This window comes from Podarcis filfolensis (assembly GCF_964270895.1).
Source record: "Podarcis filfolensis genome assembly, chromosome: 5".
NCBI lineage: Eukaryota > Metazoa > Chordata > Lepidosauria > Squamata > Lacertidae > Podarcis > Podarcis filfolensis.
In genome coordinates this window covers 29,558,448-29,584,110 of record NC_139608.1, presented here as the reverse complement: position 1 = coordinate 29,584,110, position 25,663 = coordinate 29,558,448, and the positions used below count along the sequence as shown (strand labels likewise).

General features: G+C 38.1%; 2 protein-coding genes and 1 long non-coding RNA gene across 6 annotated transcripts in view; 1 reads left to right on the top strand and 2 right to left on the bottom strand.

The window, feature by feature from the left end:
* LOC310762549 (uncharacterized protein) overlaps positions 1 to 25,663 on the top strand; it is a 537,990-nt gene that overhangs the window by 87,876 nt on the left and 424,451 nt on the right. The gene's annotated exons all lie outside the window — the stretch shown is intronic.
* The window catches only part of CUL3 (cullin 3), a 45,737-nt gene that overhangs the window by 14,021 nt on the left and 6,053 nt on the right, over positions 1 to 25,663 (bottom strand). For 2 of the 4 annotated variants that reach the window (XM_083613753.1, XM_083613754.1), the window contains exons 1-7: positions 19,660 to 19,826; positions 13,254 to 13,451; positions 6,636 to 6,749; positions 5,206 to 5,366; positions 3,182 to 3,296; positions 1,982 to 2,210; positions 821 to 966 (exon numbers count right to left, since the gene is read on the bottom strand). In XM_083613753.1, coding sequence (XP_083469879.1) covers positions 821 to 966; positions 1,982 to 2,210; positions 3,182 to 3,296; positions 5,206 to 5,366; positions 6,636 to 6,749; positions 13,254 to 13,451 — 963 coding nt within the window. In that variant the 5' untranslated portion in view covers positions 19,660 to 19,826. Of the gene's footprint in view, positions 1 to 820; positions 967 to 1,981; positions 2,211 to 3,181; positions 3,297 to 5,205; positions 5,367 to 6,635; positions 6,750 to 13,253; positions 13,452 to 19,659; positions 19,827 to 25,663 lie in introns of those variants that run through there. The other 2 variants (XM_083613752.1, XM_083613751.1) reach the window with 1 other exon arrangement.
* On the bottom strand, positions 8,709 to 13,245 carry LOC310762671. Its single transcript, XR_014548128.1, has 2 exons — positions 12,507 to 13,245; positions 8,709 to 9,039 (listed from the first exon to the last, which is right to left on the bottom strand). It is a non-coding gene; the product is annotated as an uncharacterized lncRNA (long non-coding RNA).

Sequence of the window (25,663 nt, the reverse complement as noted above, 5' to 3'; positions counted from 1 at the left end):
GATGTTTCCAGGGTTCACATGCATCCTGTATAACCTCAAGCACCATCTTGCAACTACCACCACCAACTCTTTTTCATTATGGTTGTATTTGCTCCTGGAGGTCCAAGTCACAGGCAACAGCCTCACATACTGGACTGTGAAGTGAATGACAGCTGCATGTCCTAGCTCTTCCTAGAATTCAAACATTCAACAGTTTGGGTCTTGGTGCCATAGTTTCTAGGGCATAGCAAAGTGCTCTTCACCTCTCTGTATTTTGGTTCTACACTCGGGGAAGAATGATTTGGGAAAGGTTCTGGGAGTGCAGTCCATTTCAATGATCACTGGGCGATTTCAATAAAATCCTGAATATCTTCCCTAAGACCAAGGTGACTTGGGTGAGGATGCTGCCTAGGAGTATGTAGGCAGGGCCCCAGGATTCCAAGGTGCTTCAGATAGCTTAAAGAAGATCAGTGCTGAAATTGCCAAGGTGGCGTTTTAGTGGGCTGGTGTAGCCATTTGTCAACAAGCAATCTCTTGGGACTTGCCCCACTTGCTTTAGAAGGATGGTGTCCCCCTGTCTGCTAAGAGGTGTGATCTTTACAAATGGACTCTCCTGTGTAGGGTTTCCTTTGGTTCTATTCTAGCTGCTTTAGCTGCTGCAGGTGATTTTTTTTTCTGTCCTGAGAAATGTTGAAGGTTTGGGTCTTGTCAGTTCTACAGGGATGAGAAAGGAGTCAAGCAAAGTTTGCCCTTTCTTGTGGCAAGTCCACCAGTGGCAGAAGAGCAGCCAGATCTGAAGTTCAATTAAGATGGGCAAATGAGAAATGTAAGGTTTAAGTACCTGAATATAGTCAACTGGGTTCTTTCCTTCTCCTTCTTCAGATACAAGAGCTTTACCTTGCTCTCGGAGGTAGGAGCTCATACACTCACACATTGTCTTAAGACCATTCGGCACACGGCTGAAGAGCTTGTACATACAAGCAAGATCTGCAATGGGGGGGGGGGGAAGTATATTAACTACTACCAACATGGTATTTCTATCACAAGACAGCAGATGAACAGAATAAGTGTTCTCAATTTTTTGTCAACTCATATTTTAACATGAAGTCTCATTGTGAGGCTCTTCCTTCTGTCCTGGAATAGCAGACACAACAGACCTGTCCTAAATATTACCTTAATTTTTGTTCTTCACCTTTTGGATGCTATATTATTTTAAATAATAAAATTATTATGGTGATTTGCTACAGCACTATGGCACATTGAGTGTCTTTGAATATAAGAGCTATAAATGTTTAAAATTTAAATTTAAAAAAATTATCAGCAGAGAGTGTCCAATTCAACAACAAAATATAATAAAACTAATGCCAGATTACAAATTAAAAACCCTAATGAATCCTAATGCTATGTTATGCTAAGTGACCATTGGCTTTTAAACTAGGATTGGTAAATATAATTGTTTTTAAGTAGAATTTGGTTGATCACAATAAGCAAGCATGAATACCACATAAACTATTAAAAAGTTTCTTGGAGATACATAACATTTTATTGCTGTTGCAAGGAATGAACCGAGCTGAAACTCATTTCAGGTGAGCTACCATCTCACTCATTAGTTACCATCACAAGCATACAGAGCACACAGTAATACAAATCTGCTAATGGAACGATGCAAAGCAAAAAGTTTACATTAGTAAACATTGATGAGGGGCAGACATTATAGTTTTCTAAAATAAAATGGCATTTCTTACAAAATCTTTGGACATGTAGGAAGTATGTATAGCTTAGTCACAATAATTATTCTTTAGGCAGCTTTAGATAGAATAACGCTACTGAGGGAATGGAAAACACAGTTGTTTTTTCAGTATATATATCACTTCATATTTCAACAGAAATCTCTAAGGAATATAGATATTCTAACAAAAAGGAATAAATATTAAGAAATATTTAGTAGACTTCATGCTTATAAACTACTTCAGTGCCTATAAGCAGCATAATCTGGATTTACCTTCTGTTTTTCCATTTTTTAGCATGTGAACTAGACCAGAATTCTCCATTTCCACTATAGTCTTCATATGCTTGGAAATAAGCTCTCTCTCAACAACTTTTACAATTGGCTCTTCAGTTGATTTATCAAGGCAGTGCATCACACGTTCTATTTCTTCATTAATTCTAGCTTCTACTTTCTTGATATAAACTGAAGCACTATTTTCTGCTAAAAACTTCTGGCTCTCCATCTGTATTGGAACAAAGCAGAGCACGCCATGTGATACTATAATATTCTGAAAGAATTGCTACAGATGCACTCCCCCACTATAAACATTTTTAATTGAAATAAGGCTTCATACCTATTACCTTGATGTAATCCATACATCAACCCTGTATTATTATTCATATATTACAGTATGTGATGAGGATGAAAAGGATGGGGCTTGGCCTCATGTCCATGACACAGGCAGGATTTGAAGTAGGAATTTCCAAATTGATAATTCAGCTATGCTACATCAGCTCTGAACATGCCCCCTAATTAGTGATACTTGCTAATTTAGAACCCAGTAATACAGCCTTGTGGATATTGGTTGGGATTCACTCCCACCACCATCTGCACACCAGTGTCTATGTGGACTGTGGATGAAGCAATATTTATCTATCTTTGGAATTGGAGCATCTTGTACTTTATGGGATTCCACTCCAAAGGAACCCCCTTGTATCTGAGTGCGTGCATGGAAGGGGGCTCCCACTGAAAAGCGGCAGAGATGAAAAGATGCCATGTGCGAGAAGAATACCATCTGTATGATATATAGTGCGTGTGAGACATCACCTTCTTCTTTCGCACTGCAGCCCAAATTATGCTCTGGAGGGCCCCCACCCTACCTGCCGGAGCAGATTTTGAGGGCACAAAAAGCGTTTCAGGGAGGAGGAGAGGAAGACAAAGTTGTACTGCATAAGTGGAAGTCTATTCTGCTTATGCATAACCAGCATTGGATACAACCAAGAGTTTTCCTATTTTCCAAATAACATTTTATTTTTGCTGGATGTTTGGGACAGTGAATCTTTAAGCAGCATAGCAGTCAATATCTACAACTGAAAACCTTATATGGGGGGGGTGATTAGAAAGATTACTTGCAAGTAATTCCAAACAAATTCATTAAACAGATTAACACCAATAAACAGTTAACGTGACATACACTTGAAACATATTTTGTACCTGAAAGAATTCTGCTGACATCTCTAAAAATGGGGCTTCAAAATCTTCTTCATAGACAGATCTTCCTTCAAGGCCTAGAATCATTAACATCTGACAAGCATTTCTGATTGCTCCTCTGTCAAAATATTAAATCAGATGTAGAGATTAGATATATTTTAGCAGAAGTAGTATTTTCAAAGCCATTCAACAAAATATCCTCATATAATTTCCACCCTCAGCGATCAATGCAAGTCCCTCTCATCAAGGATGTAAGAATGTGATGAGGCTGCATTTTAATATTTTAAAGTTTCAATGTTTTAATGTTGTATATTAATCTTGTTTTTAAATTGTATTCATTCAACTTGTTTTTATTATTGCTTGCTAGCCACCCTGAGCCCGGCCTTGGCTGGCGAGGGTGGGGTATAAATAAAAACTATTATTATTATTATAGAAGAGAACAAAGAAGAGACTTCTCCACTCTTACCCTGAGATTATAGTAGTTAACCCCATGCAGAGATAACAAAAATGTGTATTGCTGCTGAACTTCAAGTGGCAGTTTAAGGAATCCCTCCTTTGGTGGGCTCTTTGGAGACTATAGTGACACCAGGTTTACTCAAAACTGATAGGCTGCTCAACTTGATTTCCTAGCTATAATGATTTCTGGTTGTCTCCATTTAGATCTGGTATAATTAGTTATTGAAGAAACTGAACCGTGAACCATGAAGTCATAAATCCTATCATTCCAGCTGCCATGAATTCACTAGGTGGCATTAGATACCTTCCCTTATCCTCACCGCCATCTGCAATATGCAGGCAATGGCCTGTTTTACAGACTTTAAGAGGATCACTGAGAGTGTATGCAAATGTTATGTATTATTCTGAGTAAGGGGATTGTTTAGAACCAATTATTTTAGACAAAATTATAGAAGTTCCTTTACTGGCTCTTCTGAAAATTTTTAGGTACTTCACCTTTAAGTCACTGATCTTATTCAGTGTTCTCAAGTGCACAGAAACACACACACCAATCCCCTAATTTCACAACTTTCTCCACCTCTAGAAACTCCTCAGCTGAAAATAATAATAATTTAATACTCACAGCAACCAGTCCGTATGCAATTTTGTACAGGAAAATAGCTAAATTATGAAATCGGAATAGGAACTTCACACTAGCTTATCTGTGTAAATTTGTAGATATCAATATCTTGATAAGCATTAAGGGCAATATCCAATGAACTCATTCCATTAGCACAAGGATTTATGCCTGCACAACAAAACATCTCCAGTATATGCCAATCCCATATCTACTCCAGAGTGTTGAAGGAACCCCTGGAATAGATTTGGGAGTACACAGAAGGGAAGTTCCACAGTACACAGAAGGGAAGTTGGCAGATATCCTTGTGCCAACAGAATGGGTCACACAGCACTACTTTGAATACAGCCTTTAGGGATGTGTAGCAATGTGGAGTTGGGCAAGTTGAAATACTGTGTACACATTTTAAATTACCAACAAAGTGTTAATAGCTACTAGAGCTCCAACATTGTAACACTCTGTAACTGTGTCAGAAGAACAATTTGTTTACAAGCAAAGATGTGTTGAGAATGAAGCTCCCTAAACACTCCAAAGGAGGAGAATGTTGCGCAACTGGTACATACAGCCATATATTCATAAAATGCCAATGGGCAACCTGCAGCCAAAATAGAATCAAGTTTCAAATTGTTTTTTAAAATGGTAAGGAATGTGGGGGGGAGGCAAATAGCTATTGCAGTGGCAGGGAAGGTAAGAAATGGATTCTGAATATATTGATGGCATGTATTTTTTTAAAAAATGTTTCAGTTATCATCTTGATTCTGATAATATAGTGTACTGCAGTATTAGCCACCCAGGAAATTTTTATAGATGGCCTCGTAAAATATATCCCAATATTAATAATTAAAAATGAAAAGAAACCCCGCAAACGAAAGCACAACGGCAGGAAGATTAACTCATGCACACAAAACAAAGGTCTTGCAAGAATGATATCAAAGCTATTTTTTTGCAGTTGTACCTGTCCACAACTTCTCCTTTCCGTTCCCTTGCAATCATGTCCAACAATGTCTGTCGTAGATGATCCCTAATACACCCGTAACGTACAACTTGATCTCGAAAGATAATTAATCCCAAGTTGTAGACATTTTCCACATTATTTTGTTGTACATATACACGGTCCTAAAATTAAAATATAAATAATAAGGCTTGTATACAATACCACTCTTATGCAGTTTATCCGGAGACTGCTTACAGCTACATGAGCATACCTCAGTCACCCCCTCCCAAAACAACCTCCAATGCACTTTGTCTTGAAAACTAATACCAAAATAATTATAAATGGTTACTGTTTATATTGCAGAAAACAACTGTCTTACAATTATCAGGGCAAAATAAATAAATTAGAACACACTATCATTTAAGTTCTCTCAAATCATGTGTGTGTTTATCACCATGCAACACACACATACCCCTAAATCGATGCAATCAAAACTTTGCCATCTGAAAGATAATAAAGCTGACCAATACAGTAGAGCTCAGACTACATACAAAGAAAAAAGAAATCTATTCCGTGAGTTATGAAAGATGTACACATGTATAATAGAGAACACTGACTGCAAGGAAGAGGAGAGCATCATAAAATGGTCTCAGGGTACCTAATCCTAAACAGGAATGGTCCTAGTCAAAACTTGGAAGAGAGACTATTTGGAAACCCTCAGAGCTCTTCAGATGAAAGCAGACATAAAAATGTAATACAATGTAATACAAACACTCTCGGTAGAAGAGTGTTTTCATATGGCACTGGAAATATCAGATCTAAGAACTCAATCCTAAATTGTGTTTTGCAAGATTCCTTGCAAAGGTAAAGAGTAGCTGCTCTTTCCATTAAAAAAATAAAATTCCCAGTGACAATATGGTCCACATACAGAGTAAGACATGATATGTAAAGGGTAAAACATCTAAAACTGTGTTCAGTTCAAAACAGTATTTGAATAAAGTGGAAATCTGAAAGAACGCACTAGATAAATGACAACAACAACAAAAATCGATCCTGATCTTTTGACATTTCATTAGCAGTCTTTAGCCTAGTTCAGGAGAGATAGCAACAGATTTCACATGGAGGCATGGGTGTAGCTACTCCACCACATAGCTAGAACAATGCATTATGCAGGTGCCCCACACAGAGGCCGATATATGAGCCTTTCTCGTTCATTATGTAAGCACATCTTGTTAACCTCTATTCCAATCTCAGCTTCCCAAAAGAACCATTCACAATGAAACTACTGAGGAGGAAAAGTGGACTCCAGTGTGTGTATGCTCCATATTCATATCAGTTAAAGATTTCAACTGATCATGTCCAATTCTTCCATAAGATGAAGATCTACAAGTTTGTTCTTACGACTAAATACTTCTAGCTCCAGAGAGAGAGAAAAATAAGACATTACCTACCATATACATTAGAATGTCTCTAATCATCACCATTGCTGTTTGATGATCATTCCATGCTTGGTTTAATGTTTGGAGGAAGTTGTTATTTAATGAATTTAGCACATCTTCTCGCACCTGCAACCAAACAGAATGTTTCAAAATAACCAAGGCAACTTATTTAATACAAGTTATTGAAAGCTACTACATATACTGCTATGCTACTGTCACAAGAATGAGCAAAAAGACGTGCCAAATAACGACACTACCAGTTCAAATCACACCACTATTAGGAAGCTCTTTGCATTTAAAAAACAGGCAAGTATTGTCTGCAGATAGTCTGACTCATGAGTATATAAATGAAATATATAGATGAAACTTGTTAATTTATTATGTTTTGTTAGCAGTGTAGGCAGCTTTACCATATAGGATAAATGATACATTTAGCCCTGAAGCTCCTAGAAGCATAACCAAATTAATTTTGTGATCCTCACAGCAAGTCATATTACTCACAAACATTTACACTTCTTTCTTACTGGAAGGACAGGAAACAGCTCTAGTCAGTCATGTGCATTGCTGTGCTACTGGGACTTGTCTTGTAATGTGTGCAAAATGCGAAAGGAAGAATAATCATGCTTACTTATCAAGAGCTGACTGACCATGCCATCGGCTCTTTGCTACAATGGCATATGGAAAATGGATTTGAGTAGCAACCTTCTTGGTTGGTTCTTGGAGCCTGCTTGTTTATTTTTTGATGCCTGCCTCTTCTGGATTTCTTCCTCCTCTTTCTGTGGCAATTGCTGACCTTGTCTTCTGGATGCATTTGACAAAGCTTGCCTCTGTTCATTTTTAACTCAGCAGGTGAGTAGTAGAGCAAATACATTGCATGCAAAGGACCCCAGGTTCAATCATTGCTATTTCCAGGTAGGGCTGGGAAAGATGCAGGTCTGCAATACTAGAGAACTATGGCCAGTCACAGTAAACAATACTGAGTTAGATGGTCTGAGAAGGTATGAGGCAGCTTCCTACATTCTCATGTACTGGCACCCAACCTCTGTCTGGAATTGTTAGTATTCGATGTTGTTTAAAATAGAATTCTTAATTATATCATAAGACTGTAATGGGAGGAAATAATGTAGTGTCTTCCTCTGTAATGCCTCACAATTTCTGATGGCTCTGATCTACCACTACCACTCTTTATCCTAATCACTAAAATACAGTTGTTGTTTTTGGGCCATATTTCTATATTTCACTGAGCCCTAACTAAACACTTTCCGTGAACCAATTAAAATGTTTGGGGGTTTTATTGGAGGGGGGATTTCTTTGAATGAGTAAGAGGGTGAGGTGTCCTTATAAAAGCATTATAGCTAGGGGTGAGGGAGAGACAGCAAGGCAATATATTATTAAAGACACTTTCATTCATCTTAATGTTGCACAATGTCCCAGAAATGAAAGACAAGTATGGAAGCCTTACAAATAAAATGATAACGAAGATAGAAATGTAGTAGGCTGCTGGAGGTGGGACCAAGCTCTCTATCCCTCCTCAGCCAGCCACCAACACACTAGCAAAAACACATTGCAGGCTAGTAACTTTTGTGCCTTGATTTACAAGGTTGAAGAATGGTCCTTTTTGGATAGAAAGATCCCATCTGAGGCTAACAGGTATTCATCTCAAAATATTTGAAAGTTGTTTGCTGTTCTTTAAATCCCCTTTCCAGCTTACTTTTTGTGATACAAGCATGTAACTGTTTTGATTCCTACAGTAGTCCGTGGAAAGTCCTGCAGTTTCAAGGATAAATTTGGGGAGGAGACTGTCATTTAGCAGCAGCTGCAAGTAACAGTCAGAGGCTGTATATTCTTATCCTTAAAAAAGTAGCATTTGCTAGTTCACAACTAAAATTCTTAGTCTCTACATTTCAACCAGCTGTTGAGTTCAATGTTTATACAATATATAGGCATATTGAGAATGGGGGATAAAATTGGCTCCTGTAGCCTTTTAACTTCAAAATTCTCAGGTGGTAGCAGGCACACCAAAATAAACATCTAGATTTCAGGACTATTTACACGTGTTTTAAGAATAGCAGCATTTGACACTGCTTTTCCACAAAAAGGTTTATTATTTAGTGAAGTCACATAGCAATATCCCAGAGGAAGTCTTGGCTCTGTTTCCTGCTATACAAACAGCCATAGTCTCTGTGATGAACACCGGGTCCTTGAGAAGGAGGTGTCGAAGTTTTTCTTGTAACATTCACTTGAACAAACAGTTCTAGATATCTTGTAGTACTACTCAGAAGGACCGGCTAAGAGGTCTTTCTGCTCCCAAGTCACAAAAGCACTCTTTGGGAGAAAAAAGGTGAAGTCTGTCAGTCAGTCAAAGGGAAGATGCCTTATGTTTCATTCTCTTTTAATCTGTAAAGTCTAGGTTCTCCTGCATAGAGACTTGATGGTAGTTCTTACTGGCAGTACATTTGATCTGTAGCACTCCCTGTACATTTATTGCAACCAGTGTTCCCAATTAACCTGTTACCTGGCACGTTTTGCACCTGATTGTCGGCCACTTGCAACCAAGTGAAGATCCCTGGGTGCCAGGATGGCCCCTGACATCACTATCTGGAAGTGCATGTCTGGGGATCATTGGATCTTGATTATTTTCACACACTAATACCACATCCTGTAGAATTCTGTCAGTTATATTTTATCTGCACAATCACAATGGATTTCAGGAACCAAAATGCTTTTTCTGTGCAGCCTGAGCAGGAGCAGTGAGCAATGATATAGCTAACTGTTGTAGCTTGTCTTCACTTACCCCACCCTACTGCCCTGCTCACAGTTGTGAAGAATATTTTAATGTTATGAATGGTCTGTGTCACCATTAAGAAAAAGCAGTAGGAATAGGCCAATATCTATGTGGACGATCCCCGGATAAAGTGGCTTTTCTTCCTTAAATTCTTAAAGTTTCTAATCTAGCTCAAGATTCTCATCTGAACTACCCAGATGTTTAACTGATAATCAATCACAGTCAGTAAATCATTTGAAAAAAAAGACTTTAGAGCTGTCTTGCCCCAAAATGGCAACTCGACATTTTGTTTTGCCAACTGTAAGCTTTGGCCTCTAGCTTATATAGCTGAGTTTCTAAGACTGATTGCAACCTGTTTCTTTGAGGAAGAATAGGTATGGAGTATGTAGTGGTTATCTGCACACTAAAGTTACTTCACATTTATCACCTATGCAGCTCCTCTTTCCAAGGCAAAGAAGCTTCATGAAAGTCAAGTGCTTAAGACAACTATATATTATACAGCAAATTATACAAAATAGAAAAAAAAATGACTCCTATTTTTAGCATATACTAGATGCTAGTCATGTTAGAAGATCTTCTATCTACATATAATTGGGCTGCTGAAGAATCACAATATGTGTTTTGGTATTTCATACTTCATGCAAAAATTGCATGCTTTCATTTGCTCATTTAAGTTTTGCGTTCACTGCTTGCAGATAATGACAACCAGCAAGTACAATCATGAATAGATTTTTAACAATAATTGCTCACTGTCTTACTAGGTTATATAATTTTTGTTTAAAGTACCAGTGTCTGAGTGATGATTCAGCAAACAAATTAGAACAAATTGAAAGGAATACTTCCTATATGCGCCACAGTAAAAAATAAAAAGAAATCCCACCCCAGACAGTAACAACTTTGTATTCCAAACATGAATGCATGCATTTAAAATTGTATACAGTAATTAGCAAGTAGCAATCTACTAATCTTCCCAGACTATTATCCTGAACTGACCCTTAGCTGAACTCTTGCTTTACAGGATATTGTTAGCACATTTGGAACATTTTAAAAGTATTGTTCCTAAAGGTTTTATACCAATGTAGTTATGATTTTCCATGGGTGATGTGTATACCAATTACTTACAAGTATATACGAATGGAGCTAAAGGGATATGCTGTACTCAGCACACCTGTCCCAATATAAGCAGCAAATATGAAATGCATAAGGCTGCATCAAGGTGGTTTGTGTTGTAGTGCCCAAGACAGCATTAGGAAAACACACAAGGCCTCCCCAAATCCCAAATCTGCAGCAGTGTTTTTTTTCTAACAGAGAACCCTGAAGTTTATTTTTTTCCAACAACCTTCCCCCACCTAAATTAATGAAACAATACAAAAGTTAAGAACTAGAATACACTATATTTTAAAAAAAACTCTCCAAACCTCTGTCAGTTTAACCCTGATCTCTGAAACTAGGCCTAAACAAGAAAGGTTTTTTAAATGCTTCTAAAAGATGGCCAAGTGTGCTTCTGAATTGTCTGTTGTTCCTGCTTCTATCTTTTTTTCTGACAATGGCAGCAACCTAAACACATATAAACCATTCATGAGGTTGAGTGCATTTTATATACAGGTGCAAAATCTGTCCTTGTATCTCAAATATATTTTGTCATTTTCGGGAAAGACTAAATCATGGGTAGGCAAACTAATTCCCAGGGGCCAGATCCAGCCCAATCACCTTCTAAATCCGCCCCGCGGACCATCCAGGAATCAGTGTGTTTTTACATGAGTAGAAGGTGTGCTTTTATTTAAAATGCATCTCTGGGTTATTTGTGGGGCACAGGAATTTATTCATTATTTTTTTCCAAAATATAGTCCAGCCCTGCACAAGGTCTGAGGGACAGTGGACCGGCCCCCTGCTGAAAAAGTTTGCTGACCCCTGAACTAAATGAAACAGATTCAAACAAGAGGAGACTGATGACAAAAGACTATCACAAGTGTGCCTGTCACTTCCAGATGGCTGCAATGTTAACACAGGAAGTAGCTGTGTCAGCAATCCATTCCTCGTGATTGCTTCCTATCACTACTGTCACAGTAGAATGCGATCCAGACATGGAACTGAGCCAACCATACCTGTGCAGCAATAGGCCTTGAAATGCCCATTACCCAAAATGCTACATTCACACTAGTTGCAGCAGTCGCAAAGCTGAGTCAATATCAATAGGTGGCACAGTCACCACCACGGGCAAAGACAGCTCTAATTCACTAGGCTACTGACCACCAAAATCAACTTTAGTAGATGACACTTTCCAGACCCAATAGCAGACAACCACTTTTTTTTCACCACAGCTACTTCTGTGACACAGTCTTTATGTCAGGGGCACCAACATGGACACTAGTATGACAGCCGGTACGTCACATGGCACCCATAGTAGGTCTCATAAATATCCCCTTAAAAATCCATAATGCATGTCCCCTTTAACATGTTCACATTTAATTACATGCCACAATTAGACACCGACTTTGCCACCTGTTCAGAACAGTGTAAAAAGTTTTCTATCTGTGAACAAGCATGGCAGTTGCTGTGGTAGGTGCCTTGAACCTCACAGGTTTTTTTGTGGGGGGGGGGTGAGGGTGCCTAGAGCATTTTGTGGTTCTGCCTCTATTTTGCTCTTTTAGAAGTGGAAGTCATTTTTTGATTCCAAATGTGCCCTGGGTCCCCAAGGGTAAGAGCTCTCTGCTTTATTCCATCACCAACCATAAAGTGTGAGCCAACATCTGTGAAAGATGAAAGGTTTCACTAAACCAGGGTTTCTCAAACTTGGGTCCCCAGCTGTTTGTTGGACTACAACCCCAATCATCTCTGACCACTGGTCCTGCTAGCCAGGAATGGTGAAGTATGTGGTCTTGAGCAAGTCAATCATCCAGTTCAAATGTAAACACTAAACAAGGTTTCAGAGCCTGAGCTGTTACACTAATTGTGTTTTGAATGAATCACTGTTTCTTGTATTCAGACATTACAAAAAAATGTGTTGAAAGTTGTGGCAACCTTTACACTATTTGCATATGCATGAGAAGTGAAAGGGGAGTGCCTAGCCGCTGGCTCACACTGCTCACCTTCATGACAACAAGCCACGGCAATAGTTCCATTCAAACAATATGCCAAACCAGGTTTGGTGTTGCAAGTCTTGGGCTCAAGCATTTCATCCTCCCTTGTTCCATGTGAGGGACAAAATTAGAAGCTTTCATTTCTGGTTTGCAGTAAACAAACATTCATCATTTTATACAAATTTGGCAAACCATAGTTTGCCCACAAACCAGGATCAAACCCCGACTTGGGATCCTGGTTTGTGGGAAAACTACATTTTTCTGGGTTTAAATGAAACGTGATTTCATTCAGATGAAACACCAAACTGATTTGACATTATAAACACAAGTGGCCTCTGTTCTGATTCCCATGCTTCTTCCTACATGCACAAGAAAAGAAATTAGAAGCTTCTGTTTTCTGGCGAATAATAATTTTTAGTCTCAGTCTCACCTGTAAAATTAATATGGCTTACTTTAAGAATAATATAGCTGTGAATGTAAACACGAGAAAGACTGTAAAAACTTTCTACATATTAAAAGTGCTTTATAAATAGTTTTTACTAGTAACAGTTTCACTGTATGTGAAGAGAACATCCCAGTGCAAGAAGCTAAATTTTATAATTTTTGTCTAGCATTTGCTAACATGCGGAAAACAATCATAATGTAACCAGAACATTGTGTACAATTCTCTAAGGACAGCCATATGCCTTAAGTAGAAATGAGTTTCTTCTATAACCTTAGCCATTTGCTTCCAATTTGCATATGGTGTTGATTGCACGTAGATACCTTGTTTATGAGATGCTCAGTAACCACTTCTCGTAGTCCAGTGTATAGTTTCTCGCCATGTTTATGTAATACCATAGTATATGCATTCCTATAGAGTTCCTCAAAGCTGAGACCACTGTTGTTCTTACGCTGAATCTCTTGAATTGCGTTTTTTAGAAGATCCCAAATGCTGTTCACATATTTTTCATCCATAGTCATCTGCAAAGGCAAAGAAAAAGACTAATTCAGAAACTACTCTGATTAGGAAGTTTCAAAATTATTTCCCTTTCAAAACTGTTGCACATTCATAACCCCAAATATATGTGATTATCAGAAGCTCTGTTCCAAGCTGACAGGTGAGTCAAGCCCGATACCAGATACATGACTAATTTTCCAGCAGTTTGTATTAACAGATCTTCACACTGCACAAAACTCTGTAAGACATCAGACATTCTTTGCAACACACACCACTGATTCACACATGTTTTATTACTACTTGATGGCTGCTGTTGTCTTGCAAACATAAGTAAGCTATCACAGACACAGAACTTTTATCTCACTTCAAATACAACCTTTTCCAGAGGAATCAGTTCACACATTCAGCTACAAACTATCAATCACTGAGTAATTATGATGCAAAAGTAACTATCTCAGTTTCACTAGCCAATAGGATCTCGCGGGAAATATATTTAAGTATCACTGCAATTTTCCCTCACCCACACTATCATGCATATAACCAGCGAGCCTTGCACTGCTGGTGCTATCAGGTGTTCAGCTTACTGTCAGTGCATTACTAGTCCAATGCGTAACAAAAGCTACTGATCTGAGTCATTGCTGAATCATTTGTTTTTTGCTTACTGAAACATGTGTATGGAAATATAAATGTCTCAAATACACTTAAAGGGAAGCTAAATGTTTTTATACTTTCACATTATCAACTACTCTATTTATCTGGGAAACAACCTTGGCTGAAAAGTAGGGTAACAAAGAAAGAAAAGCAAGACATATTAGATAATTTACACATGCAAGATTAGTAGTAAACCTTGTTATACCTTGCAAATAAAGGCATAACCCTGGACAAATCATTAATGTAATCCTTTACAAATGCTTTAGTGAGTGAAATTAACAGGAGGGCTTTTTATTTATGTATGAAATCCAATTGTTTAATGATAAACCATAGTTTAAGGCAAAAATCCTCAGCCACCTCAGTTAATAGTCATCATTCATACTCCAGTAATACATAAATATGTTAATAATAAGCATAACCACCTACAATGACTTTCAGATATAGCTTGATGCTTTAAATAAATCCTTCACTGCTGTTTTAGGCATATTTCCAATTAATTTAAATAATACACAATTCTAGTAACATTACTCTTCAAAGCCATATTGAAATGGCTGTCTCATCACTATACTATCGAGTAGCATAATAATAGTTCAATCTCCAATATGATTCTAAATCACTGATCATTTTGCAGTACTAATGCTGTCCTCAATTATGTGTTAGGACTGCAAAGTTGGAAGATTTTTTAAAACATGCACAATGAAGGTTATAATAAAAAACTTTTAAAGTTTAGCTAGATATCTTGGAGAACCATCTCTCATCTTACTAAGCCAATATATAACCAAGCTTTCTGTCCAAGCAGCAAGTGAACCAAGAAGTCCCTAGTTAATCACAAATTGCAATTTCATACAAATAGGAAGCTATCATTTTCAGTTTCAGAAGAAGCCAAAAGTCTAACTTGACCCAATGAACCCAGTACACACAATCAAACCCTGGCTTTAATAAGCCATAACATGTAAGATATTCATACACCTACTCATATCCTTGCTGCTCTTCCATGTGCAAAACCAGTGAAAGAATGGAGCAGTTATGTGCAAACTGAGAACTATTTAGTAGCTTCCCAAAAAGCCAAAAATCAAAAGGCAATGCATTAAGATAGAATTTGATCATGTTTTAGGATTCTGGCTTGTCCTAAAACTGAAAACCATGGTGCTCAGTTTATGCAAAACAGAAAACTATAGAAACTTCTGCACTGCATTCAGGTGTGCTGAAAAGGGAGGAGCAAATGGACTGTTTGAACCAGCAAGAGGCTTGTTTGTATCTCACCTTATAAAGCAGTAAGACCATCATCTGAACTGGGCCACTGCATCACTTCTGAACATTACTGAGTCCCTTCACTTTTTAAATTATTAGTTCAGAATCTCCAATTCAAGGAAGTCAAGATAAAAGCGAACAAAATCAAAATTGTACAGTGAAATGAATTTTATGCAACCAATGTATCTTGACAAAACAGCAGAGATATAATAGCCATCAAATTTCTAAAGGGCTATCACATGGAAGATGGAGCAAGCTTGTTTTCTCCTGCTCCAGAGGGTAGGACGAGAACCAATGGACGAGAAATGAGATTCTGACTAAGCAAGAAGAACTTTCTCATGATAAGAGCAGTTTGACAGCGGAATTGACGTGGTGGACTCTCTTTCATTGGAGGTGTTTAAGTAGAGGTTGGATGGCCATCTGCTATTGATGCTTTAGCTGAGATTTCTGCATAGCAGGGGTTCAACTAGATGACCCATAGAGTCCCTTCCAACTCTACAGTTCTAGGATTCTATGAATAGCTAAAGAAGCACATCGTACTAGCTTCCAAATGTGTCAGAATAAAACTATTTTCACAATTTTCACAAAGTACACAATGAAGGATCGAAGCTGGTCTCTGTAGGGAATTGGCTCCAGAATTGCAATAACACTACAGAAGAGGCCCTATCCTATCCATCCACAGTTCAACTTCTGGAGAATATGAGGCCCAACAGAATTTTACTGGCTAACCTTAACAGACAGGAAAGCTATAATCAAAAGGCATTCCCTACAGTACACTGAATTTGAACTTAAAAATTTGGGAGAAACTCTATACTACACTTTTGCCCATCCTCTTAAAAGCATTTTAGAGCAGAATGATGCAACCCCAATTTGAAGGAAATTCCATCTAGCGAAAGATTGCCTGCTCTATCTCATATTGGACACATTACCTGTTGCATTTCCCCCAATTAATTTGAACCCGTTTCCATTCTAGTTTTGTATAACGATCAGAGCCAAATAGAAACTACTTCAGAATTCAGCAGCAGCAAACATGTCTATCCGAAAATATATGCCAAGGAAATGGCTTGGGTCAATATTTAACTAGTCAACTCAAAGACCGTTTTGACCGGTCAAATGTTTAACTTACCAATTCCCATTTGTATACAGCTGTTTTGAATCAGACAATATGATATAGCAGAAAGGGAGGACGGGTGCTTGTATTAAGTGGGACCAAAACTGCATAGCAATAAGCTACTCACTGTTAAAACATGCAGATAGGAAAAGCTTTCATGACATTGTTTTTCCAGGAACCATCATTCCTTTTACAAAACAATTGTTTTGAAGTTCAAAGAAAGTAACAAGACTGCCCTGAAGTACTATTTCAGCAGGTATGAAATGACTTCCAGTTACAAATTTCCTGGCTACTAATGCTGTGCTGGATGAATTGGGAAGGATGAAAAAAAGATACAGAGGCTTACTCCACTTACAAGTGGAGCTAGTGATGAATCTGACATCAACACTTGTATATTATAACTAAGCCTACACTTTCTGTATTTTTATTATATTATTTTATTATTTCTGCTTATATGTAAAAAAGAAAATAACACTTCAAGCTCAAGAAAGGTACAAACACTATGCTACAGATAGACAGACAGATAGATATCTTACCTAAGTGAAGAAAGTAAATAGAGTGGTACCTCGGGTTACAGACGCTTCAGGTTACACGATTTCGGGTTGTGCACTGCACTGAACCTGGAAGTACTGGAATGGGTTACTTCTGGGTTTCGGTGCTTCGCGCATGCGCAGAAGCGCCGAATTGCGACCCACGTGTGCGCAGACGTGGCGCTGCGGGTTGCGAACGTTGCGGGTTGCGAATGTGCCTCCCGCACGGATCACATTCACAACCCGAGGTTCCACTGTACTTTTAATCTTAATGTGCTAAACAAGTTGTACTGTTTGTTGTAAAAATCAAAACCATGCACACGATAGCTTGGGTTCTGACACAATGCTAAGTTTCATACTACAATAATGAGCTTGGTTACAGGTAGGTAGCTGTGTTGGTCTGCTGTAGTCGAAACAAAATAAAAAAATTCCTTCCAGTAGCACCTTAGAGACCAACGTTATTGGTATGAGCTTTCGTGTGCATGCATACTTCTTCAGATACACTGAAACAGAAGTCCATGTGCTTGGGTGAGCCATGAGTGCATGCATTATTCTCCCCTTAACTCACCTGTAGCAACTAAAAGGAGACTGGAAGCAATTGCTTCTGTTTTCACCTAACCAACCACAGTTCGTCTAGGTCAGTACTGGGATGAACTGTGGCTAATTTAAATCATAGTTAAATCTGTGCAGAAAGACTTAAAATCATGGATAACAATCCTGGCTTGGATTGAAGCTCCCTATTCAGACATAACAAACCATGGTTAGTTGAAGCAGAAACAAATGCTTCTTATAACCTCTACATGACCACACCAGAGGAAGAGAGATGAGGGGTAGCAGGCACATGGATATAACACAAAATTATTATTTTATTATAAATCAACGAGTTCAGCTACCATATATTTAAGTGATCAGATCCTCTTCAGTTGGTAGGTTCCCAAAAGAAGTAATTTCTTTTGGCTTGTAAAAATTTTTGCTTTAGAATAATGAACAAAATGTTTTAGACGAGGCATTCATACTTCACTAATCCAAAATTATTTCTAAAACTGTGTAACAAAAAGTTTTATGTACAGAATTAGATCATCATAATTCCTGTACATTAGAGGACAAGCAAGTCCTGAGTAGTATACTGAGAGTATAATTTTCAAATGCAAGAGCAAGGTGCATTCCAATTCTGGAAGGGCAATGTCACTGTCACAAGGAAAGAAAGGAGTCAATGCATTATTTGATTGTGCTTTCCTCTTGTTGGCATAGCTGGTGGATTTGTTTCTGTCCTCTTTACTATGTCTCAAAGGAGTGGGAGAAAGTACAGAGCAACATAATTTTGTTGCTATCAAGTTCATGTTGTTGCAAAACTGTCAGATCCAAGATTCAAAGGTAGAAATGTAAATGATGATAGCACTGCTTCTGCATTTGACTGGCTTACAAAACAGGCTGCAGATATAGGGAAAGGTACTTTCAAATGTTGCAAAGCACAGAACATCTTCAAGTATTTGGCCAAGGAATGTACTCTGGGATTCTGCCAAGCAAATCCCTCATGTAACATGGTGGCAAGGCCTTTTGCACAACACGGCCTCTGACTTCTCTTGCTTCTCACCTACTTCAGATTCCTCCATCTTCCGCAGCATGTTGAAGAAAATGGTCTATGTTTGGATATACATTAAATCAAGAAATAAACTGACATGTGAAAGGATAAAAGCTTGTTTCAATCTGGGATAACCTTCAGTCTTTAGAAGTCCATGATAAATAGGAAGACAACTATGAAGAACATAAAGTGGTAGCAACAACTGAGTTTTGTTCCATTTCTCCTCTTTTTCTCAGTCCTTTTTATAAAAATGAATGCCTTATGGCTGCTTAATAATGGGAGTCATAATAATTTTCCAAATAAATAATAATTTATTTTACTATAATGCAAACAGTTTGTTTTTATTGTTTTTTTACCTGCTTCTCATAAAGCAGAAAAACCAAAGAGATGCTAGGTTTCTTAAGAGTTCAACAGCTTGTAGCTCCATTTGTATCAAATACTTTTAAAAACAAATATAATTTGTAACTATTGTCCCATAAACTGAACTTTCAGTATACAAAAACTGATAACTCTAGGGTATTATCAAGTTACACATAACACAGTTTATGTTGCTAAAATAACAAGCAACTTCCAAAATGTGAAGAGTGCTTTAAGAGAGAGAGAATTGCATTTTTTAAAAAAATTCTGAAAATTTCCTTTTCCCAAACTTTTACTGTTGTAGCACATGCACATACCGCCTGCTACATGAGAAGTCAGTTCACATTTCACCATTCTCACCTCTTCTAAATTCACTAGCATTGACCAATGTAAACAGACATGGTAACATTACAGGCAATCAGTCTAAAGTTTCTCCTTTTATCATTACTCAACATTGATTTTATCATCTGCTTCAATAAAGCATCTCATTTCTGAATAAAACGAGGCTGGTGCTTAATTAAAATTATAACTGAAAGTATACCACTTTCTCTCAATGAGTTGGGAAATATGCACCCTGGTTGTCTACTAACCAACACTTTCAAAAGCACTATAAGGTATGGTCATTCACTTAAGTTAAGCCTCATCAACATCACTATAGAAAGCCAGTATATTCCTGGCCAAATAATAGGGGTATCAAACCCTGGAAAAGATGGATTTTAAGTTTAATTTTTCCCATAGCCATGCATTACCTTCAGAAGCCCAGCAGCTATGTACAGGACATCCTACCACCACCACTGCCAAAATACATGCAAGCAACTTGGAGAAACTGTACTACCACAAAAACGAAGTTCAGAGGCCTCTGAATCAATTGGCAACACATCACACCAGTGAACAGGTCATGGAACACTTCTGTAAAATTCTGTTTTGCTTTGTAGGCAATATGCAATACCTCACATTGACTACAAGTTTCTTTCTCAAGTGAAGGATTTATAATACACTGTTGTATGAAGTGTTTTCTTTATAACGCTTTTCTAAGAATCCTTTGAAAGGATTATTTTCAAGTATTTTAAATAGTTTTACAAAAACTGCCTTCATTTATTCACCACACACACATACAAACTCAATGTTCTAATGTGGTTACCAAGGGGCACAAGAGTAGTCTGTGATGTCATTAGAATGTTGAGCTATCTCTTAAAGAAATTCAAAGATTTCTTGCAAGCAGATTCCACCACAAGGTTTCTTCATCTACCCCCCCCCCCAAGTTCAGTGCAGACAATATTATTTTCGGTGATGTACATGGAAGATTCAGGTACGCCGAGTGAGCCACAAAACACTGCAAATGGTGTAACTGCTTAGAAATGCAAGTGTCTACCATTTATATTGTCTTTCTTCAAGATTTCCTCATTGTAAAATGAAAGAACATATACGTAAGCTTGTATCCAGGACTATGCACATCCTCTTCCTGTACACCAAAAAATCAGCTCTGGAGGCTTCTTCAGCCCTCTGGATCAAATTTTGAGGGTACATGGGGGCACTCAAGGGAAAAGAACAACTAAGTTCCATTGTGGAAATATAAATTTGCTGCACTAGTGGAACAGCAGTGTTGGAAACAACCCTATATGTTTATTTCAATGAGAATTATGTATCCTGGCATCTAACTCATGTTATCCTTATCAATATTTTAGATGTTGCTTTAACACTGCGATTTTACACATACCTCTCAGAAGTAAGTACCAGTAAGTTCAGTGGTGCTTAGTCCCAGGTGATTATAGGCCTACAATTAAACTAATCATTTTACCATTTTTTAAGCAATATTTAATCTTAATGTATTCAAAGAAGCTCAGAACCCCAGACATTTCTGACACTTTAAAAAGGAGTCTATAAATAAGAGACTTCAACACTTGGCAAATAAGAAAGAGGAAGGGAGCACACAAGCTTCCATCCAAAACCATATATCGGCAACTTTCTTAAATGTCTGAGCATTTCAGTGCTTGTATTAAAGGAAATCTCTACCAAATCTTGAAGTGAAGACACACTACTATTATAAAGATCAAAGTGTCACCATCACTCACATGTTTTAGCTCATAGTGTATATGAAAACTTTATATGGCATTGTAAGGAAATTTTAAAAATCAAAACTCCAAGAGAGCAGATTCAGCACGTTGAAGAGGAACCAATGTCCTTAGCAATGTAGGATATGCTTTGCATGCAAAAGGATCCAGATTCAATCCCTGATGTCTTCAGTTAAAAGGGATCATATAGCAGGCTAACAAGAAAGTCCTTTACCTGAGATCCCAAAGAGCTGCTAGCATATTGAGCGAGATGGAGTTTTGAACCTGCAGATACATCCACTAACAGAAGAAGAGGGGGAGATTATTTTCACCAGTTCCCACCTCTCACCCCAATACACCTTGCATGCTGCTCTGAAGGGTCCCCCAGCTCTCTAAAGCTGATCAGGTGGCTGCAGACAGGAATCGGGGGGGGGGGGGGATCACCTACTCTCTCCACTGAATCAAAAGTGCCGGACTGGCTCTGGAGACAAGCTCTTTAGCGGCACCTTGTTCAACAACTGCTCCTGAATCAAAGTATCACATGAGACCACATCCGAAACTTTGCTGTTTTCCTCTAGTCCAGGGTTTCCCAAACTTGGGTCTCCAGCTATTTTGGACTACTGTTTCCATCATCCCTGCCCACTAATCTTACTAGCTCAGTTCTTGTAGTTGTAGTCCAAAAACAGCTGGAAACACAAGTGTGGAAAATCCTGTTCTAGTCTATTAAACTCAAGAAGGAAACTAGGGTAGTACATCTTAGGTTGGTATGCAAATTTCTTAATCAATAATGCCATGCTGACAGGTAATATTCCATATTCTCATGAGAACTTACAAGTTTATTTGTTTCATCACTTTTCAAGCACAGACACTAAACCAAGGTTTTTCATTTTTGTTTTTAAGACATTAGTGCCATTTGCTCTTTAGTCTCCTATGACTGTACAACTGTCTCATGAATTCTGGAGTCCAATACTGATTAACTAATGTAATCAGATTGTCATCATTTGAATGACTGTAGATTATCCAAGAATTCTTAAACACACTTTCCTGTTATCCTGACAAGGATTTTTGCCTTGCCTTCTTTGGTGTTCTATATCTAAGCAAGGCTCTATTCTCTGTAAATATCAAGTACCCCAGTCTCCATAAATTCTGTCATTTTTCCTGTTGAGGGTAACTGTCAATTCAATTTCTTTGAGTTTATTCAGATATACTTATAAAACCTTACTGTGGTTTTTCTTTAGTTATTAGTTACATTCTGGAGCCAGTCCAGACATTACATTTTTCATGAAGAGGAAAGTTGTAAATTATCACCAATTATCAGCTTTTGCATGTTGCTGCTGTAACATGCAGTATGACTAATCATATGGTTTTCTGGTATGAAGTCTTTCCATGCCACTGCCAACACCTGCTATTATTAGGAACAGGTGGAGCTCATGTAAAAACTCTTTTTTAAATGTGAAAAAAATCATATGATAGCCACTGCTACATGTTGTGATGGATCATGGAGAAACTGTCAAGTGTGATAAAGGTAACACATAAGCCAGAAGTTGTGCATCTGTTTCTCTCCTGTATTAATATGCTCATATTAAATAAATACATTTATGCCTTTTCAAAACTAAACTCCATTTTAAAATTTCTCTTTGCTTTCCAACTGATTATTAAACTCTGAATTTGTCAAAAATATGATCCTAAACTGTAACATTGTATTTACTGTTCACCTTGTTCTTACAGTAAAAACAGATGTAATATTTTAATTTTGCTGTAAATTGTTTGAACAAACATTTACTGCTGTAAAAAGACATTTCTCTTCATGGCAGTAAATATGCATTTCAACGAGTTCCATCACACTTATGTTTGTCTTCACTATTAGAATCCCAAATTATGAGGTGTCACTCTAATTTTTGTGTTCTTCATGGTTCCGTTACTCTTCATTAAACTTAGGATTCAGGACTTCTCTATAATCCTTAAAATAAGTTTAGGAAGACTTTGATAACTTCAGCACCTACACTAGCTTTATATTTCCAAATATAAAGTTATCAAAAACCCATAGCAAGAAGAAATATTTCAAGGAAGCAAAGTTTGCTTTTTGGCTTTGCACGGAGACTGCTATTGGCTCTTCTAAATAAAAGTAGTACATGTGAAGTATTTTCTTGCTTCCCACCACAGAAATGGATATAAACCAAACACTAAGATACAAATAAAGTACATGTACTTCCATAACAGGAATCAGGAAGAGCGTGTTTGCGTATAGATCTCTGGACATGCAGATTTGGGTATAGATCTCTGGACATGCAGATGATCAAAGTTATACTTATTAAGACTTCTTCAACCCCAAAGCCATAATTTCATTATCAATGTTTTAGGTTTATTGATAACTGAGAAATAATGGTAATGAAAACAAATTTTATATATTTACATTTGAGGCTTGCCAAGGGTCCACAATTCCAATTACCATGATGAGTTCTTGTAAGCACAATGCAACATACACAAACCCCTTGAGTTTAAACTCTCTTGAGTTTAAAGCTGGGGATGTGGGGAGGGGAGAAGTTATCTCCACATTTGTGCTATATACCAGAGGCCCGCTAAAAAACAATGCAATTGCAAGGACAATCCCCTATTCAGCTCCAACTCCAAGCCCAAGAGGAGGGCTAGAACTTGTGCTTGTTAGATTGTGCTTCCAAGGGGCCTGAAGTGGGAACAACTCTTTCCTCCACTGTGGCAAGTTTGAAGCTGGAAAGGGCAGCAGATAATTTTCCTGGTCCTCAGGGTACAGTGCAATGTCAAGGATTACACCTCCACGCATGTGACCTACTAAGGTAAACTAGGATTTGTGGGCTCCTGTTAGACATGACAGGAACAAAAAAAATTCTTTACATCCATTGCCTTAATGTATGGTGATAAGAACCTACATTTTCCAGCAAAAAGTTTATAGCTGAAAGCAGCTGAACTCTACCTCCTCCCATACCTTATATCCTGAACCCTGCATCCCTTCAGGCTCTTTTCTCCAAGCTTGGCTCCAATGTGAGCCAGGCCCGTGACAAGTTCTCCAAACAGCAGTGTGTAGGAAGTTCGATTCCTGGCATCTACATTTTGCAGGGGTAAAAAGTAGACCTTCTTGCTTCCTGTGAATGGGGCAGGTATGCAAACATACTTGACTGCCTCACCACATATAGCTTAGCACAATTTTATAGTTTCAATTATAACAAATGGGAAAAGTTCTTGAAAAACAAACAACTCTGAAATAAAATAAGTGATTTTTTTTTAGTATGGAGATTTTTGAAAGCAGTTGAAAGCACCTTTTGTCAATCCTTATTACAGATGCATTATCTAATTGGACAAAATGCCAGACTGAGCACAGGATTGAGTGTTATAATGACAACATGGTTCAAACAGAACTCTATTTTTAAGACCCACCTATTCTATCAACAGCAATTTGCTTTAACATATTTTAATCTTGTATTTTTAAATTGTTGTAACCCACCCCGAGACAGCACAATAATAATTGCAACAAAAATACCCTCCTACTGCACACTGAAGTCTTGCCCCCACCACCATAACAAGCAAGTAAAAGACAAGGCCTGTGATTAGTTTGTGACTCGGAGTTCAACCTTAAATGTGATTGGGATGTGTGCAAAGTTCCAAAATCTATCAGCACTTCTAAAATCCTGCCAACAAACACACCAGCCAGAACAGAAGGGGGAGGGGGTGGACTTACCTCTTTTGATCTGTTAGTGTGTGTGAAATAGTTACACCAATACCAGACATACAGAATCCAATTTAGGGCCTATCAAATGAATGAAAGAACCTTGAATCCAAGGCTGTCTATGTCCTGTCCCAGAAACTCCCATTTTGTGACCACTGGTAGAAAGACCACCAGTGCTAGATCTAAGTATATGAAGGCATAGCAGGGTCCCTCAATGGCAGATTATGTGTCTCTGCTGGCGCAGCTCTTCCCAATTGAAAAGCCATAGTTATTTCTTTCTAACTCCCTCCAGCCAGATGTGGGGTTCAGAATTGCAAGGCTGCATCACTTACCAACTGGGAAACTCAACAAACACTTGCTGAAATTTCATTTAGATGAATTGGCCACCACCTCTATCAAACAGAGAACGCATCATTATTCAAACTGAAAATGTGAAACAAACTACAAATATATCTCCTAAAGTAGGCTATTGGGTACCTCACAAAGAAAGAGGTTGAAAGGGATTAGGCAGTGAACAATGGGCTCAAAAACAGAATTGTCACCTTCTAGTAGGACTGCTGCATAAAATATGTTTACACCAATCTGCAATATTTTGCAGTGTCCTTGTTTACAAAATATTTAAGTAAGACACAAAGTCTTCAACTTAAACAATATGTTGTTGTTGTTTAGTCGTGTCCGACTCTTCGTGACCCCATGGACCAGAGCACGCCAGGCACTTCTGTCTTCCACTGCCTCCCGCAGTTTGGTCAGACTCATGTTTGTAGCTTCGAAGACACTATCCAACCATCTCGTCCTCTGTCGTCCCCTTCTCCTTGTGCCCTCCCTCTTTCCCAACATCAGGGTCTTTTCCAGGGAGTCTTCTCTTCTCATGAGGTGGCCAAAGTACTGGAGCCTCAGCTTCACGATCTGTCCTTCCAGTGAGCACTCAGGGCTGATTTCCTTCAGAATGGATAGGTTTGATCTTCTTGCAGTCCATGGGACTCTCAAGAGTCTCCTCCAGCA